General features: G+C 51.5%; 1 protein-coding gene across 1 annotated transcript in view; it reads left to right on the top strand.

Annotated features, from left to right (window-relative positions):
- Positions 1-5,588: 5,588 nt before the first annotated feature.
- The window catches only part of PTCH1 (patched 1), a gene marked incomplete at its 3' end in the record, with an annotated part of 63,277 nt that continues 52,357 nt past the window's right edge, over positions 5,589-16,508 (top strand). Inside the window, exons 1-2 of the mRNA XM_082013449.1 lie at positions 5,589-5,801; positions 7,330-7,522. Of these exons, the coding sequence (XP_081869575.1) occupies positions 5,595-5,801; positions 7,330-7,522 (400 nt within the window). The 5' untranslated portion in view covers positions 5,589-5,594. The remainder of the gene's footprint in view (positions 5,802-7,329; positions 7,523-16,508) is intronic.

Below are 16,508 nucleotides of genomic sequence, written 5' to 3'. Positions count from 1 at the left end.
GTGAATGAGGGCGCACCCAGCCCTCCAGCACGGCTCCCCACGACCGGCTCCGGCAAGGGCAGCGATGGTAGGTGCAGCCCCGGGGGACTCGGCGGGGCCGGGGGCCGCGGGACCCAGCGGCCGGGGCCGGGGCGATGTTGGAGGGGCTGCGCGGGCGGGCCGCCGGCGGCTGGGGCCCGGGCCTGGCGGAGAGGGCGGGGGGTGCCTCCCAAAGCCGTGCCGGGGGACCGGGCCACAGATCTGCGGCTCCGCCCGCCGTGTCCAGTCTGAGCGGGGCCGGCAGCGCGGGGCTCGGCCGGGCAGGCGGTGGGGGCTGACACCAGCGGCATGGGGCAGGGGCCGGCGGGGCTCCTCGGGGCCGGGGTCCGCTCTGCACCTCTCCTGGGCGGCTCCCCCGCCGCGGCGGTGCCGCGTCTCGGAGCTCCGGGCAGGGAGTGGCGGGGCGGGGGAGGCTCCCCCCTAAATAGGGCTACTTTAAACGAGGTGCACCGAGGAGCCTGTTCCCTCTCTTTGCAAGCCAGACGGAGTGCCCGCCGTCAGCGGAAGCTGCCAAAAACAGACAGCTGTACGGAAAAGGAGGGACAGTCGCTCCCCAGCCGCAGCGGTGAAATCGGTGGTGTGCGCTGCAGCTTACACCGAACGGCGGCTCCAGCCTCCGGCTGCCGTATCGGGCTCTGCGTACGGCGGGTGCCTAGCAGCGCCGGGAGGGGTACGGCCCTGCTTGTCACCGGTTTTGGGCGTCTTGTCCCGCAGGGGCTGGGGGATGTTCATGGGACATCTGCCCCCGGCCGCCGCCGCAGCCCCAATGCGGGAGGTAGATCGGGGACGGACGCAAAACAGGGGAGGGGAATGAGGGAGACGTCTGGTGTCGTCGGGTGGTTTTAAAAGCAGCGTTGGAGCCGAGGTGGGTATCTTGGTCATGATAGGGTTTGCCAGTTCTGGTTCGGAGGATCTCTCACATCGTTCCGGCACCAGTCTGATAGGTGTATCTAATTTCTGGTTAGGGCTATTAGGGTCATTGTGCGGCTGGATTATAATCCGACGCTGTATCTGGACAGGAGGTAGAACTGTTGAGAAATGGTAGGGCTGTGGGGAGGGAGGAGGAGGAGGAATCCTTGACGATCTATTTGATTTCAAGAGCTGATAGATATAAAACTGGCAGCCCACTCTGAATTAAAATGTCTTGGGCTTCTCTGTTTTTATCCTTATTTCACACACACATACACATGCACGCACTCACACACACACACCTTTTATTTTGTTCTGCCTTTGCCACAGTGTATAAAGCCCTATTGAGACATGTAGGCGTGATGTGTAAACCGGATTAGCAGTATGAAAGAAAGACATACAATGAGCCTGAATTGTTTTACTTCCTTTTCATTTCTCACGCCTATATCTCTAATAAATTTGTTGCTCCAGCAGTGGGTCAAAGAGATCGTGTCGCTCAGCTTTTTTTTTTTTTTCACCCTGCAAGACCCGATGGCAGAGATCATGAAAATGAATGCCCTGCTTTCTGCCAAACGCAAGACTCGAGCTATATCGTTACACAAACGTCGTCTTGTGCGGACTGGCTAAAAACTGTTCAGTGTAACTTTCCCTTCTCTATGCACATTAAAGTCCTGCAAGTGGCAGGGCATCTTGCCAGGAAAATAATCTGTTTTGAAGGCGACTTGGGTTTATAGAGCTGAAGCCCCTCGCGGAGCGTGACAACGTCTGATAGTGCTGGGATGTCCTCCAGCTTTTGGAGGGAGAGGGCTGCTGCTCCCGCCGCTGTCCTTCCTCCGCAGCTGCCCCCGGGAGCCCGCAGCCTCGGCGGCCCTGCTGGAGGCACATTTCCCCGCAGCCCTCCGCGGAGGGAAATGCCAGCGCTCCCGGGTTGGTGCTGCAGATCCCTCATTTGCTCCTTTGTGGCGTGCAGAGCAGCTTTCCATTAAAGGAGATCAGGGGTAATTAGCCGCATTATTTTGACAAGTTGGCTCGAGCAGTTCCCTTTCTTCCAGGGCCGCGGAGGGGGAGCGGGCTACGCTCCGCACCGCCGCCTCCTTTCCCGTGCGCGGCCGCTGCGCGGCGGCGCTGCCCCGCGGAGCCGCTCCCCGCCGCCCCCGGACTACCCCCCGCGCCTGCTCGGGGGCAAGCGGGGCTCCGCGAGTGGGAACGGAAAGGCTCGCGCTGCTCGGCGACACCCGGCGAAGGTGCTGCCATGTGGCCTTAAAGGTCAGGCGGAGCTCAAGGGCTGGGGCAGACCTGCGCCCTTGCGCGGTGAAAAGGTGTGTGAGAGGCAAAAAATTTGAGGGAACGCATAAAACCAGGTTATTTTCCCCCAAGCCTTTCTTCTGCCCACAGTCAGCTCTCTTGTAGCCCCTACAAAAGGAAGCCAAAGTGCCACCAGCACTATGCCGTTTCTTTGTTAAGGCACTCAGATGCTCCAGCAGTGCAAGACTTGTGGTCCACAGGTAATGAGCAACCTGGAAGAACACGTTAAAGTAAAATCCGTGTAAATACCTGTTACCCATTGTTAACCTCTGTTGGATTGGATCCCTCAGCTGTCTGGAGGAAGTGTGAAGCTCTGCAGTATTTGGAGTTACGAGCACAAAGGTGGCCCAAGTAAGAGGCAGAGCATTACAAAACTAAGCCACTGTGACCAAAGCTCTGAGATTCTTGTACGCCAGCCTTGGCTCTCCAGGATCGGGGAGGACCAGGTATAAAGGGTTGCAGACTGCAGCCAAACTATGCAAGGAGACACCTTCCCAGGCCTTCACCCCAGACCAAGTCCCAGATAAGGAATCTGTGGGATCCCTGCAAGTTGCTAAAGATGGAAAACGCCCGTGGGTGCGAAGGAGCAGTTGGATGCACAGCGCATGCATATCACAGCCAGTGGTGCTTACAAATGTAAATAAGGGCAGATTGATTAGGAACAACATTATCGCTAGGAATGTAGCACGCAGGCATCAGCTATGAGGCAAATTTGGGGCAGCCACTGCTCTGACCACCCAAGTGGAGACTTTTACACTGACACTCTTCCTTAAGAAAAAAAAAATAAATACAGAAACAAGGCCAATTAGATCCATGCAGTAATTCATCTCTTGTGTATGCTTCAAAAAAAAAAAAAAAAGCCCTCCAGATCACAGGGAGAGGGGGGGAGATTAAGACAGCGCTTGTTAAATTTGAGTCTTCAGGCTGGAAACAAGAGTAAGGAGGACTGTGGGGCGCTGGGCTATTGTACGAAGCCGAGCAGGCAGGAGGCAGGCAGGGGACAGGCAGGGCAGCTCCGGGGGGCTCGAGGTGCTTGAAGGGACACTCTTCCACGGTTTTGGGGCCTGCTGGGAGACTGACCCAAAAGGCCTCTCCACCCATCCCTTCCTTCACCACCCCCCAGGCCGGCTGCCCCGCCAGGCCGGCGGAGGCTGAGCGGGAGCAGTGGCACGCCCGCGCCGGGCGAGACGGACTGTCCCTGTCCCAGCGGCGGAAATTTGTCTCGGAGGCGGTCGTCTGCACCCCAGGTGCGGGTTTCGGCCTCCGACAGAAAACAACCTCCAGCCCCAGGCCTTTCAGGTTTCCTTCCCCCGCGCTGGTGCACCCACGCCTGCGTGCCCGGCAGCTCGCTGCTCCCAGCAGCTCTCCCGGAGACGGACCCGTGCGGAGCGCCGCTCACCTTTTAACTCTGTATTCCGCCCCACAACGAACGCACAGCTGGCGCGCTCTACAGCCGCGCTCCTCCGCGGGCGCGCAGCAGCCCCCCCCCCCAAATTCTCCCCCGGCTGGGCGCGGAGCGGGGTCGGGTTTCCCGCTGCCCTCCGCGCCACTGCGCCGGGAGGGTCGGCCGGGGCGCGGAGCCTCCGCGGAGAGCGGCGCGGGGGGCCGGGGGGGAACGCGCGCAGCTGTAACGGCAGCGATTAGTGCCCCATTCTCAATGAAGGGAGACGGGGAGAAGCGGTGCCAAAAAAGTAAACAATCGCGTATAGTTCAAGGAGTGTTTAGGGCGGCCAGGCAGGCTGCGTTTCATGGACTTTTACACTAAAAACATATTAAATTTGGCTTTCCTCAGGTTTCAGTTAAAGAATGAGCCCTAAGTTGAAACAGGCTAGCTACCGCGCGGCTTTAAATCCCTTAAGTGTTAAGTTTTCATTGTGTTTTTCTAACCGGACGGAGTGGTTTTCTCGCAAGGAACTAAGTCTCCTCTTTAGTTAAAAAAGAAAGAGAGAGGGAGAAAAATCTGGCACTTTCTACCGCAAGTATCCACCACCCTGTCATTATTTCTGCAAGCCTGGGAATTCAGCTCGGACCTCCCAGTATTTGTTGCAGCTTGAGGCCAAGGTGCCTCTAAAAGGATTTTCTTTTAAGGGCTTTAGAAATCGTTTAATACTGCCTTCCCCCCGTTTCTCTCTCTTTTTGTAAAAGAGAAAAATATATTTCTGTATGTCGATGGCGAGAAAGTTCCGCGCCTGTGTTTGTCTGCAAGCATCCCGGACGGGGGGGGGGGAAGAAAGAAAGAAAAAGAAAAAAAAGAGGGGGGAGAAAACTTTCTTGAAAAGAAAACGAAGAAGAAAGGGGGGGGGGAGAGGCATTCCTTAATGGAAGTATTGCATGCAAAGAAGACTGGATCTCTTTAAGGCTCCCCCTGAAGCTGGAGATGCACACACAAGGGTTGCCGGCCTGGGTGGTCTCTCTACTTTGGTGAGCTGTTGCTAAGCAGCTAATAATAGTCATGTTTGCTGAGTAATTTCTGCCCTCCCCGAGCCAATCGCCTCGCAGAAACCCAAGCCATCTGACAGCCCCGGGGGCGGGCCTTCAGCTCTTTTTTTTTTCTTTTTTTCCTCCCTCTCTCGCTCTCTCTCCTCTCATACTCCCCCCCCCCCTCCACCCCTCCTCCTCTTTATCCAAATGGAGAGAGTCCTTTTTCTCTTCTTCATCTCATCTCTGGAGCTGAGGGGCTGCAGCTCGGTGCTGCCGCACACACGCGGGGGAGAGCGCCAGGCAGCCGCCCGCCCGCCGCCGCGGCGGGGCCGACCGCGGAGCCCCGCCGGCCCCGCGGCCCCCGGGAAGCACCCCGGTGCTGAGGCAGGATGGTGCAGCGCGGCGAGGCAGCGCAGCAGCAGCAGCCGCGGCCCGCCGTGCCGCCGCCGCGCCGCCGTCGCTGAGCGCCGCCGCGGACAGCGGCTTCCCGGAGGCAGCGGCGGCCGGAGGAGGCGATTTCAACGGGAGCGGAGGACAGCGCGGCGGCGGCGGCGGCAGCTGGGGGGGCGCGGGGGTCGCGCCCGCCCGCCCGCCCGCCCTCGCCGGGCGCGGGGAGCGGCCGCCTGCAGCGCGGGGTCCGCGCGCGATGTGGCAATGGGAGGCGCGGGGAGCGACTCGGCCGGAGCGGCCGCGGCGGCAGCCGCCGCCCCGCGCCCCGCGTGAGGCGGCCGCGCCGCAGCAGCCCCAGCAGCAGCAGCAGCGGCGGCGGCGGCGGCAGCCCCCGCAGCAGCAGCAGCCCGCGGCCCGCAGCGCCGACAGCCCCCCGCGGCCCCGCCGCGCCCCCGGGCCCCCGGGCCCCGCCGCGGCGGCGGCAGCGCCAGCGGCATCTCCCCCGTCCCGCCGCCGGCGGCGGCGGCAACATGGCCTCGGCCGGTAACGCGTCGGAGCCGGAGACCAGCAGCAGCGCGGGCGGCGGCGGCGGCGGCCACCCCGGCCGGGCGGCGAGGAGCGGCGGCGGGAGGCGGCGGAGGACCGGAGGGAACCGGCGCGCCGCGGCGCCAGACCGGGAGTATCTGCAGCGGCCGAGCTACTGCGATGCGGCTTTCGCCTTGGAGCAGATCTCAAAGGTGCATTCACTCTCTCTTTTTTCCCAGCGATACGCGCTAGCGCTGTTTTTCGGCGGGGGAGGAGGAGGGTGGTGTGTTTTCTGGCGGGGGTGGAAGGAGGAGATGGAAATGGAACAGCCACCAATAAAATGCTGGGAAAAAGAGAGGGACGTCTGTGACTCTTCAGTGCGGGAGAGCGTGCCCTCCTTCCCCTCCTCCTCGCTCGGTCGGCCCCGCTGCCTGCCGGCGCTGCGGAGCTCTCCTCCGCTTGAACTTCCCGAGACAGCCTCCGCTCGCCCCCCGGTGCCCCCCGGCTAGCCGCTGCCCCGTTCCCCCGCCGCTTCCTTTCCGCCTCTCCGTCCCCTCGTAGCGCCCAGCCACCTCGGCAACAAGCCGCTCCCGGCCGAGGGAAGAGAGCGGGCGGCCGCTTTCTTGGCAGAAGTTCTGCTTTTGTCAAGTTCTCCGCCGAGTGCCGACAGGGCGACTGCCCTCGGAGAGGGGGCTGCCCCAGCAGAGAGAGCTCGGCGGCGGCTTTCCTCCCCCGGCGGTGGGTGTGGAAGCGAGGGCCGTAAACAAATCGCCTCCTTAGCTCCGCCGCGTAGGTCGCGCCGGTCCCCGCGGAGCGGCGGTGCATGTTGGCGGGCAAGGGCTGGAGCTGCCGGAGCTCCCCGCAAGCCCGGCCCGGCCCGGGCGGGGCGGAGGGACGGCCCCAGCCGCCAATCTCCGCCGGCCAAAAAAAGCCCCCAAATGCTCAAAGTAAACAACCTCGAGACGCTGCCCGGCTGCGGGGATGGTTTCACTTCAGGGAGCGGATTTCTAGGCTTTGTAAGAAGGGGGAAAAGGAGGAGGAAGAAAAAAAAAATCCATGTGGCTGCCCTCTTCCGTTCACAAATATTGTCGTAACTTACAGATGGCTGCTCTGCTTCCTAATTCAGATCACACAGCGTCTCCCAACTCTATGGAAATGAATTACTTCTGATCTTGCAGCGCTGCTCACCACGTGGGTCCCGCCTCAGCACCAAAACCCTGCTAGGAGCTGGGAATGGGGGCAAGGGCAGCACGCTGCTTCCGACTAGGTTTCTGACATCCCCAGCCCGCCCCCCCCCCCCCCCCCAGCCTTTCAGAGGTTTAAGGAAAACGAGAAAAGGGACTTTTTTTTTTTTTTTTTTCCCCCCCTCCTCTCTCGTGGCTGTTGAGGTTGATCGGCAGTGGCTACTTCTGCCCGGCAGCCGCGGGTCTCGCCAGCGGGGCCGCTTGGCACCGGCCCGGAGCCTCGGGTGCGGGAGGAGCGTGGTGGGCAGCGTAGGTGAGGGCGCAGGGGTCCGACGCGGTGGCGTGCCCCCAAGCCTGTGCGTGTTGGTCAGGGGCGAGGATGGCTACCGGCAGGTACACCTTGGCCTATGCATGCGCCCATAGGCCGGGCCGTGGGGCGGGGGCCCCGCTCGTGGGAGGCCTGGGGGGTCTCTCCCCATCTTGCCCCTGGGTGAGGAGGGGTGCGCCTTGCGGCCTGCCGCAGCCCCCCAACAACTGACCTCTTCTTGCCTTGCAGGGGAAGGCGACGGGACGGAAAGCGCCGCTGTGGCTGCGAGCAAAGTTTCAGAGACTGTTATTTAAACTGGGCTGTTACATTCAGAAAAACTGCGGGAAGTTTTTGGTTGTCGGCCTCCTCATATTTGGGGCTTTCGCTGTAGGATTAAGGGCAGCTAATCTCGAAACTAACGTGGAGGAGCTGTGGGTGGAAGGTAAGTCCGCGGTCCCGCACCGCCTGGCCGGCCGGGTAAAGCCGGCCTGAGTAGCGGAGGCTGGGAGGGCATGCGCTCGTTAGCGCGCAGGGGCCGCCCCGTGTGCCGGGCAGGGCCTGCCGCCGGCGGGGCGGTTGGGCGGGCTGTTGTCGAGGCGGGCATTGGGCCGGGGCGCGCGGCCCCGGGCGGCGCGTACCACTTCTCCGCCCGCGGCGGAGGGGAAAAGGGAGAACCGCGGCGGCGGGCCGTGCGCTCGGCGCAGGGCACCTGGCCAGGCCGCCCCCAGCTACCCCGCGGCCCTAGCCTGTCTCTCCGTGCGGGAGGGCTGCGGGCGACAGGTCTCTGCGTCCCCGTGGCGGCGGGAGGCGGCCAGGCTGCCGGGAGGCGCCCCTCCGCCATTTTGGGAGTGTGTGCGCCCGCGGCGGGGGGAGGGGTGGGCGGTGAGGAGCGCGGCGGGGCGGGTGCCTGTGTGTGGTCCTGTTTTTTGGACAGCCTTCAACTGTGGGGGGGAGCGTTTGTCTCAAGGTTTTGTGGGTTTTTTTTTTTTAAAAGAAAGGAAAAAATAGAGGAGGGAGAGGAGCAAGAAAAAATATAAAAAAAAGTTTACGAGGCGAAGTGGGGCCTGCTCGGCCCTGGCCGCCGGGACGGCGTGGCCGCAGGCAGTGCCCGGGGCTGGGGGCGCCTCCTCCAGGCCCGGCCTGAAGGCGCCGGCGTTGGAAGGCAGGATTGGTAAAGGAGGGGGCGGTACGTGGGGACCGGGGCTTGGCCAGCTGTCTTTCGAAAGCCGCCCCCCCCCCCCCCTCCGGACAAAAACACGGGGGTGTGTGGGGTGGGCAGAGCGGTGTCGCCAGCACCCCCCTCGCAGGCCCCGTGTGTCCCTCGAGGAATGGGGCAGCCAGCCCCGGGCTGGGTTACCCGGCTCTGAGCGGTACAGCTCCAGGCTGTCAGGGTATTTGGTTTTGGTTTTTTGGTGTTTTTTCTTTTTTTTTTTTTTTTTTTCTGGGGGGAAATATTATTTACTTAGCATCACATTCCTCTGTTAGCTGGGTTGACGTGAAAACAGTTCCTTGACTGCAGTAGTTACTCTGGGTTTATGTCAAAGTTGCTTGCAGCAGAACTTGGCTTATAAAAGTTAATATGGAAAGCTGCATAAATAATCATTACTAAATAGCTCTCTGTATGTGTATGTGTGGAAAAGCTAGTGCTGAGTGCAAACAAAGTTAGCTGCTGTTAGGAAGGTGGTCTGTCCTGCCCTATGGATGAATTACACCATACAGGACCAGATTCCATCCTTGCAGATGACAGCCATATTGGGGTCAGGATAAGGTTTATGGGTCATTTAGCGAGTTTTAGTGAATTTAGAGAATGTTTTTCTGTTTTGGAAAATAGTATCTTGCCGACAACTTTTTTTGGTCTTATGTAGTCCAGGAACGCAAAATGAGATGAAATCTGCTGCCAAAAGCCCTGAGAAACAGAGCGGTGCAGGATCCCATCTATAGGCAGAGACGTGCATTCAGAGTCTGTACTGGTCACTGGGTCCTGTGTACCTTAAATACTAATGCAAAGGATTGTGAACATCTTATTTTTCTGCACTCTTCATTAAGTCCTTGTGAAGTTGCTGCGGCAAAGTTTCTTTTGTCAATTTCTGCTCTTACCTGTATTGCTTCTGCTTTTCTGTAAGTGTTGGTAAATAATACATGATCGCAGTTCCATCTGGCATGCTTCCCTGAGGTTTGTTATCCTGATATTATGGGGGTTCACTTACTCGGAAGGGTGATCCCATCCCATTAATGCCACCTGCTTTTTGTAACTGTGTAACAGGAAGAAACTATTTGCTGGCGGTGCCTGTATGACTGGCCCAGCAGTAAAAGTACAATTCTCAAGGAAGAAACCTGATTTGCAAAATAGCCACTTATTTCAGTTGCTGCACTGACCTCTTGTCATGTCATTATTGCTTCATGGAGAGGGAGGAGGGGAAAGTCCCTCGTATAAAATCGAGTTGAAATTGATCTCTGAGGTTTTTATGGCCAAGATGAATTCATAATGCAGCTGGTTGAACAGAGCTGACCTATGTAATTTCACATCTATTGAGTTTAGTTTTCATGTCAGAACTAGGTAATGTAAGAAAATCTATTGAAACTCTGCATTTAGAAACCCTTTCATTTTGAGATTGCAAAAAAATAAAAAGGCTAGCTGATTAAGAGGAAATAAAGTATTCTGGATTTAATGTAAATTAACTTTTAGTCTTCCTGTTCTAGCACTATGTGACCGTGTAGACAGAAAAGCTTGCTAAAATGTCCTTGCTTGGTAGAGACTCTATAAATGTTCTGCTCGTGAACCAAGGTGTTGTACAAATAAACCTAACGAATGGCAATTGCATATGTCTGTTGCTAAACCACAGGCGGAAGTACAGAGTGAGAATTTGAGATGGAACAGGTATGGAAAGAGATAGTGTGGAAAATGCTGTTCTTCCTATGCAGAAGTGTAAAGCAGTGACCAAACTCATTTTCCTGTGCTTGTGCACACCTGGTCCTAACAGCTTCATGGTGGTCATTATACTAAAGGACCCTTTAGATCAAGGTTTCTTTTAGTAGAAGCAGTGGCTGACGTGCCCTGTTGCTTGAAATAGCTGTCTCGTTTTTGCCTTTACCTTTTGTTTACCAAGAGTTTGAATGAACTGGGCAATGTTGGCCCAATATGGTAGATTACTTGAAACATATTTCAAGTAAAAGTTTTGATTTGCTACTGAAGCTTTTTACAGTTACTACTGCTGAGCTTTTTACAGTTATTACTGCTGAATAAATTGGCAGTATTTACATAAAGAGACTGATTTTGTACGGTGTATTTCTGAATACTGTGGAACATAATACAGCACTGAAGTTTGCTGGAAGTAAACGGTTGCTTTAAAACTATAACATGATTAATTAAAACTAGTGAAGTGAAGTTTGAATGAGTTTTAAGACTATGCACATTCCAAGATAAATGATGAATAGTCTGGGCCTGGAGCTATTACGGCTGAAATATTTACATAAGTTTAGAAACCCACCTGGTAGGCAAACTTTCAAAGAGAGAAAAAGAGAAACAGATCTCCAAAACACCATTCTTTCAGTCTTCCTGTAGTAGTCTTCCTCCTTCAGAATTTGTGCCAGCACTCTTGGCCTTCTCTGAGCCTCCTGATACCAAAGTGGCTTTCCTCTCAGCTTGTTTCTTGGCACTAAGTGCTGTAGAGTAGCTTTTTTTTTTTTTAAATTTTTTTTTTTTACTACTTTTTTTTTTTAAACACAATCCTCCTCTGGCTGCTGTTCAGAGTACTTCAGTTATTACTGTGTGTCCCACAGTATGCTCTCAATCTGTGCTTTTGTCTTGTAGTCTGGCTCTCTGGCGTCTTGGACTGGGACGCAAACCTGTTTCTCCTCAGTCCGTCGGCAGGTCTGTCATCTCCGTGTGCATACATTGCTACTGGAGGATGCTTGTTTTAGTTCCTTGGGCAAACAAATTCTGGACTGGAATTTTAATGGAAGTTCTGTTATCCACAGCCATTCAGCTTTAGCTGAACTGCTATATGTGGGTGTCCATGCATACTGGAGTTGTGGAGACTGTTTAGCATCTTTATACATTGTACCCCCTTGAGAGAACAAAAAGGGCTTTGCATTGATTTCCTCTGTGCCTGAATTTTGTTGGACACAGATGTGCTTTTAGAAACATCCATTCATAACTAGAAAGTACTCTGGGTGGAAAAGAAATCATGCCCATAACTGGTTATGTTTTTTGCTACCACTCTAAAATAGGCACTCTATAAGACCCTGTGTGTGAATGGCAGTCACACATGTGAATTCACAGCCTCTGCTTCTGAAAGAAGGTAGTTTTGTGGCTCCAGAAAAGGTTCTGTTAAGTGGAGCTTGAAATTTGGCTACTGCAATGCTTTCAATGATGTTAATTGCAGCAGCTCATACAGGGAAAGATTGTCTAGTCTTGTTGATAATTCATTTCATGTCACCATTGTCTTGGGGAATTTTTTCCTCCCTCACTTTCTTCATTACTTTTTGTTCTTTAAGAGGTTGAAGATCATGGTGATCTTTCCTTCCTTTCTTGCTTTCTGCACTTCTTGCACAAGCTGTAGCTCAGTCGAATCTTTCCCTCCTGAAGTAGTCCTCTTGACAAAGCTCCCAAGCTCTAATGTGCAGAGACTCTTCTTTAAGCCAGCTTGAAGGAAGAGGACGGGTGATACAGGTAGCGGTAGGTCATCCTGCAGGGAAAACAAAATGCCTTGGTAGCCCCATAGTTCAGCTGTGGTACTTGGAACAAAGTGTGTTCTAACTGTAAGTGAATTAGGACTGAGTGTGTTTGGCTGAAACAGTTTGTAAGTGAAGATTTGAGCTATGTGTAGTATTGTTTCCTTTCACTCTAAAGGGGCAAAAATCCAGTTACTCTACTATAGTGTTTATGGCTGACCCATCTTAAAATAACGATAATCTGCTCGAGCAACATAAGAATGAGGTGAAAATAAGGAAAGCGTGTGAGTGAGCAGGAACCAGCATTTCCGTAGATTCTCAGCTTGCTTAACCCAGCAAGATCAAGTGCAGGTGGAGAGGAAAATTATTCTTAAGTTCTGCCTAAGGCATCAGTTAACTTTACACTAGTATTCTTTGGAGAAACAAAAAAGAGTAGTAAAGGAACAGATCTTTGTGAATTTGTTGTTTCAAGGAGACAAGTTTATGTGGGTGGGCTGGAGTAACATGTTTGGTTTGAATACAGTTAGCAGGAATTGACCCAGTGGGGCGTAATTCCGTTCTCCCACAAACATGCGCACTTGCACACAGCAGTGTAGTAGCACTGTGTGAGATGTGTTTGCACCTGCATCACCATATGGATGGCAGTGCAGATGGCAGAAGAGCAGAAGTTACTCTGCTGGTGAATCTGAGGTGGGATGTTGGTACGCTATGTGACAGTCTGGGGGTTCTTTGATCACATCACCAAATCCGTTAGCTTCATATGGATTAGGTGATGTAAGAGCTTACTTTGGTCTGTGAATACTGTCTTGCACTGTATTGCATCCCTCAGTGCGTATTGCAAGTTCACTGAAAGGTGTTTATCTGGAGAACTTCCACGTCCACTGTTTTGTTTGAATTAAGTGTGATTATTTATTATGTGGTTTCTCAAATGGAAAAGTAGCAGTGGTGTTTCCACATGATGGCTGAAGGATGGTCATCTGGGCAACATCTTTTTTTAATGTTTACTGGTCAGAATGGAAGACTATTTCAGTCCATGCTTCTATTTTGAAAAATAACATCAAATTCTAATGTTTAAGCTTGACATGATGTTTGTGGATAAAACCATGAGGACAATGGATGTTACATTCCTGTGGATTTGAACTCTCTCTGTTTCTGTATATTGAAGGTTGTTAAGATGTTTAAAGGTTTTAGTTATATGGACGTTTGATTGTCATCTTTCAGGGGCCTCCTATTAAATTCAAAATCAGTGGGGGTCTCTGTTAAGTTCCATCTTGACAGGTGTCCACATCAGTCCTCAGAGTTAGTGCATCTCACTGAGAAGCTGGTACATAAAAAAAACCCCAAACAAACCACCAAATGGCTTCAGTGTTCAAAATTCCTCTTTCGTCTGTAAGAGTTTTAATGAAGGTATCACATGTGACCATTCTTTGGTCATTGAGAAGGTAAAGGGTGAAATCCTGAACTCGCTGTATGTAGTGGCAGAACTTGGAATGACTTTAGTGTAGCCAGGATTTTACTCAGGTGCAAAGCCACAGCAGACTTAACAGTGTGCCCCCACTCTACCTCTTCTGGGAAAGGCACAGGGAGGAAGGATCTCCTCCTGTTGAACTAGCATCCCCTAAGCTTTAAGTGCGTGGTTGCACAGTTCAGAGTTTAGAGGCATTTAATTTACTCAAGGCTGCAGAAAATTAATCTTCATTATTATTCCCAAACTTAACACACTGTCAACCAGTCTCCGTGCCAGAATGTGCCCTACAGATCCTTGTTTGGAAGGGTCTGTTTCATTCTCTGTTGAAACATATATTTAAATAGGGCAGTGTCTTGGCTGCACCATTCCTCTCTTACTCTCTTCTGAGCTCTGAGTGTCATCTTGCACTGTAGGGATTTTGCTGCATATGAACAGGGTGTGAAGGCATTTCTGTAGTTCTGGAGAGCTTGGAGATTTTGGTACAGAAATCCTGGAGTGAAATAGAACAGTTTGAAAGCAACATTGCTTTATTGTTGGTCCCCATGCTGCTGTAGCTGAGCAGGAATGGGGGAATGTAGCTAAGCAGAAGAGCTAGGTCAGCTGTCGGGCTGGCTGCTGCTGGAGTTGTGTTGCTGTGTGGAGGTGGGAGGTGGTGGTGAGTGGTTTAAGGTCTACTACCAGCTCCTGTTACCTGCTAAGTGGACTCTTTTTTTTTTTTTTTTAGACAACGGGCCTTCCTTTCTCATTATTCCTCAGCAGACACGGGGTTCAGGCAAGAATGAACTCTAAAAGCCATGGGTACTCAAACTTGCTTTCAACAAGGAAATTGCATTAAGAAAAACTCTGCTCCTCACCCTGACTCCATCCATTCTTATGATTTATTTTTTCCATGGGAAGAGATGGTTCAAGCCCTGTTACTAAATAGTATTTGTGGTGGTTCCCCAGAAAGTAGTAACACTACATAGCATATGTATGTAACAGTTCTTGACCACTCAACAAATTTAAAGGCTGTTGCATGCAAGTGGGTGTTTCAGTTACACATTACTATTAGGAGGCTCCAAAATATGACAGCTTCCAGATGTATGAACCGACTGATCCCTTTGTTTAGATTATGCACCACAGCTGATGCCTAGATTAGTGCTGGCTGGACAAAGCTATGGAGATTTGTCTGGTTTCCACAATGCCATGTTTATATTTCATTTGGATTTCTCCTTCAAAGCTGACCTCCCTATGACCTGCTGGAGCTGTGTCCACTAGGATGCTAGTTTTAATGTGTCTGCAACTGCTTTCTTTTTGGTGTTTAATGGAACATGTTCTCATTTTGACACTCATAGACTTTTATGCGCAATCCTTTTAACAGAACAGTGAATGACATGCTTCAACCTCTTGAGCATTCAGGTAAAACCGTGCTTGTAAAGTTTTCTGCCCCACAGCTAGCTTTTTAAGAATATTCTGATTAGTTATAACAGCGTTTTGGTTATAGACCTTGTGGGTCTGTTCCCTGTGAGGCATTTTCTCCTGTGTGTAGAATAAAGTTCAGTCTTCCACAGTTGTTATTTATAGAATAAAGTTCCCTCTTGCACAGCAGAGCTGGAGTGTAGAATTTTACCAAGAGGTTCATTCTTCCTTGTTTCTACTGTAAGTTATATATATTTTCTCAATCGTCCTTATTTATCTTCAGTAAGCCTTTCATTCTTCTCATTTCTCTAATCTCTCCTGCTGTGTGTTACGCAGGAGGTCTTTCCCCATTTGTGTTTGTGAGTTGGCTCTACCTGGGAAGACCTGAAGAAATCAGTAAAACTCCTTAAGGGCTAAGTGACAGTTCTACAATAAGAAGTGTAGTCCCCTGTCAGAGTTGAGAAAGATAAAGATACACAATTGTCCTTATTACTTACAGAAACTGTATGGGTTTCTGCTGTTGATGCTTTACTGGGGCAACAGATTCCTGAGATGGTGCCTCATGACACAAAACTCAGCACTTAGAAGTAGGATTTCTGCACTGAAAATGCATGCTCTCTTGTGATGGCCGCTTCTTGCCCATGAATCAAGGAGAACAGGAAAATGTTTTGCTCCTGTTTTGCATGATCTTTGCTATTTTATTATCCAGTTACAGCATGCTAAATGTGACTGATGAGTACCAGATACAGCAACCTATGTTCATCCTTGCTGTTAATTGAGTGCCTTTGACTCAGAATAATTTTTCATTGTACATTGCACTAGAAGTAGGTGGAGTGGGGTTGCAAGGAGTAGCCTTGAATTCAGAATTTAAAAAAAATCTATTTTTCTTAAACTAGATTTACACAGCAAAAAAGGAATTAATATCTGTAAATACAATTTAGTCATTATTGGGGTTTTCTCTGTTATTTTCATTCAATATCACCTCAGTTGCTATAAAGATCCTGAATTTGGCAAAAGTAATAGTTTCATGAGGTAAAAAGCCCTTTATGGAAACTGCTGACCATATAGATGTTTTGATGTATGGAGAATTTTAATTTCGGTTTTTAGAATGAATGTCTTGGCTTTAACTTCTGCTTGGTTTTGGAAAACTTAGCTATTTCAGTGCTTGAGCAAAATATATAAGAGGTAAGGGAATGAGCAGAACCATAACCTGACTTTCTGCAAAGGTGCTGCTCCTTTAGAGAATTGTACTGAACTTAATTCCAGCTTCAAATATACAAGTAATCATTGTATATTTGAAACATCTGTCTTCTGCTCATGTGCAAGAAAAAGCTGATGTTTTTAAGGCACATGTGCAGTGTTGTACACCCATATACCTGAAGCTGGAACTGAGCCCTTAAACTGTAATACAGTCTTCATTTACTAATGGTGAGATAAATTAAAAGAAACAGCCCTCTCTTGTTTACAAGTCTGATGTATTTCTGCTTTTCAGTCGGTAACCAAAAGCTAAGTGCAGTGAACTAGAAATGAGCCCTGTTAAGTCAAGTTGTATGATTCCCCCCCCCCCTTAAATCATTGCTTAAGGGCTTCTGGCCCCTAGCTCAGGAATCCTGCCCAAAAATGCCAGATGTATTACACAGTCAAGTATTGCAATGTAAATAGTGTTCTGTGCCATGAGAGCAGGGTGGTCCATCTCTTAGTTTAAAAAAAAAAAAAAAAAAAAAAGGAAGAAACGGGAAAAATCCACAGGCTCTGAAATAAGCACAGTAGTTGTAGTGTTATTTGTGTTTTTGGCTGCACAACCAGTATTTTGGAGCTGAAAGAACACAGATAAATTAGTGCTTTGGACTGGCAGATAATAATAACTGAAACTGAGAGGCTAGAAAGC

This window comes from Phaethon aethereus (assembly GCF_964289735.1).
Source record: "Phaethon aethereus genome assembly, chromosome: Z".
Taxonomy (NCBI): Eukaryota; Metazoa; Chordata; class Aves; order Phaethontiformes; family Phaethontidae; genus Phaethon; species Phaethon aethereus.
This window is presented reverse-complemented; position numbering and strand designations above follow the sequence as displayed.